This window comes from Armigeres subalbatus, unplaced genomic scaffold, assembly GCF_024139115.2.
Source record: "Armigeres subalbatus isolate Guangzhou_Male unplaced genomic scaffold, GZ_Asu_2 Contig1383, whole genome shotgun sequence".
NCBI classification, from domain to species: domain Eukaryota; kingdom Metazoa; phylum Arthropoda; class Insecta; order Diptera; family Culicidae; genus Armigeres; species Armigeres subalbatus.
The window spans coordinates 26,842-28,511 of record NW_026942158.1 but is presented as its reverse complement, the minus strand read 5'-3'; the positions used below and the strand labels follow the sequence as shown (position 1 = coordinate 28,511).

General features: G+C 38.6%; 1 protein-coding gene across 1 annotated transcript; it reads right to left on the bottom strand.

Annotated features, from left to right (window-relative positions):
• Positions 1-383: 383 nt before the first annotated feature.
• On the bottom strand, positions 384-1,075 carry LOC134202734 (uncharacterized). The gene is made up of 3 exons (XM_062677735.1): positions 1,039-1,075; positions 621-973; positions 384-556 (listed from the first exon to the last, which is right to left on the bottom strand). The coding sequence occupies exons 1-3, from the start codon at positions 1,073-1,075 to the stop codon at positions 410-412; spliced, it is 537 nt and encodes a 178-aa protein (XP_062533719.1). The 3' UTR covers positions 384-409.
• Between the last annotated feature and the right edge of the window lie 595 nt (positions 1,076-1,670).

Genomic DNA, 1,670 nt, shown 5'->3' with positions numbered 1-1,670 from the left:
GGAATACATCAAGAAGCACAAATCAATCAGTAAGGACATCCTCTTGAAAGTAAGTTGTACAATGTTTCGTGGAAGATTAGTCAAATGAATTGGAGCTCGATCGATATATCCGTGACGAAGATATCAGTTGGACATTAAAAGTGGGCCGCAACGGGCAACATTATTCATCAATCAAGCTGCCATGGCACAGAGGACCGACGGGACTGCAGTATATAGAAGGACGTGACAGACCATTTGAAAGTGTTAGCCCTGTTCAATGAGAGCACGGAGTAATCCCTTCGAGTTCTATTCTTTTGTTCTGTGAAAACCGAAGCGCGAGGAAATGGGGAAAAGAAAAAGCTATTGTCGTTATAGGTCATTTCGATTTTCTAGGGAAAGTATAATAAATAGTAAAAAGATATTGTACTCACTAGCCGTACTGTGCCTTCAAGCAGTCACAAAGAATGTAAACGAGCTCCTTCATAATCTTCTCCTTGGGTTTCGTTTTCTCTTTTAGTATTTCCATTATGGCAATTCCTTGTTCCGTCTTTTCCAACACGCGGTCGATATCAATTATCTACAACATTTATATGAATGATTATTAGATATGTGTGTGAACCTTATTTTTTTAAATTTCATACATCGTCCAGACTTATTCCCTTATAAGGATGGTCATCATCAGCGAGGGCAGCTGGAGCAACAGGGTCCAATGACGCAGCTTTGTCTGATAGAACAGCCGAAGTCGGTGAAGCAGTAGAAACAGATGGAAGTATTGGAGCAGCTGGAGAATATGAATCGGTATGGATGGTGACATCTGCTGCCACGTGTCTTACATTTTGAGATAGATCGTCTTCAAGCCATTCTGTCGTTTCATCTTGGTACTGCAGTTGGATTCTTTGAATAATTTTAATCTGTTTTGTTTTGAGGCTTAGTCTAATGAAATCCTTATCATCTAACAAGAGAAATGTATGCAGATCATCGATTTCCTCGCGCTCTGATAAGGAAAAGAAAAGTAACAGATTAATAACACACAGTTTATTTACAAGTATTTCAACATACTATCAATAATCTCGATTGTAGAACCTTCGAGACACATACTTCTTCAGGCAACCGTAGGGTGACCAAAAAGAAAATACGGTATGAGTGAAGCATGAATCTGAACTAAACAGTTCATTATCATGTAATGTGTTCACCTCATTATGCCTCATAGAACTCATTGTAACAAACCGTTTCCACTAACTCCAACAGAAAGTGCATTTTCCATCGATAATTAGTATTTCCTTTATAACTCCATAGGCAGGGAATACGTTGTCATCATGTCTGCTCAAAGCCACCACTCCGTTAGTTCTGAATTCTATTCCATTCATTATTGCTGTTTTTGGGACGTGTACGTGTTCTATGGTTGGCTCCAGTAGTGACGCACTTAGACATTTGTTTCTGAACAACTATCTTTACCGATGTAAAACCAACTTGTCACAGAAGGTTATCCAAAATATTTAGGATCATTCTTGTGCATTGCCTTTTTGCCAAACTGTGACAAATATTTTTGAAATTCTTGCACGTTGAAGCTTGGTTTTTCGCAACTTTGTTAGTTTGCTCAAACTGCATACAGTTATATTGCTTCATTGCACCACTTTTCTGAATGCAGAGAGCATAATGCTTAAGATGGTGCATTTTATTGATCCGACGTT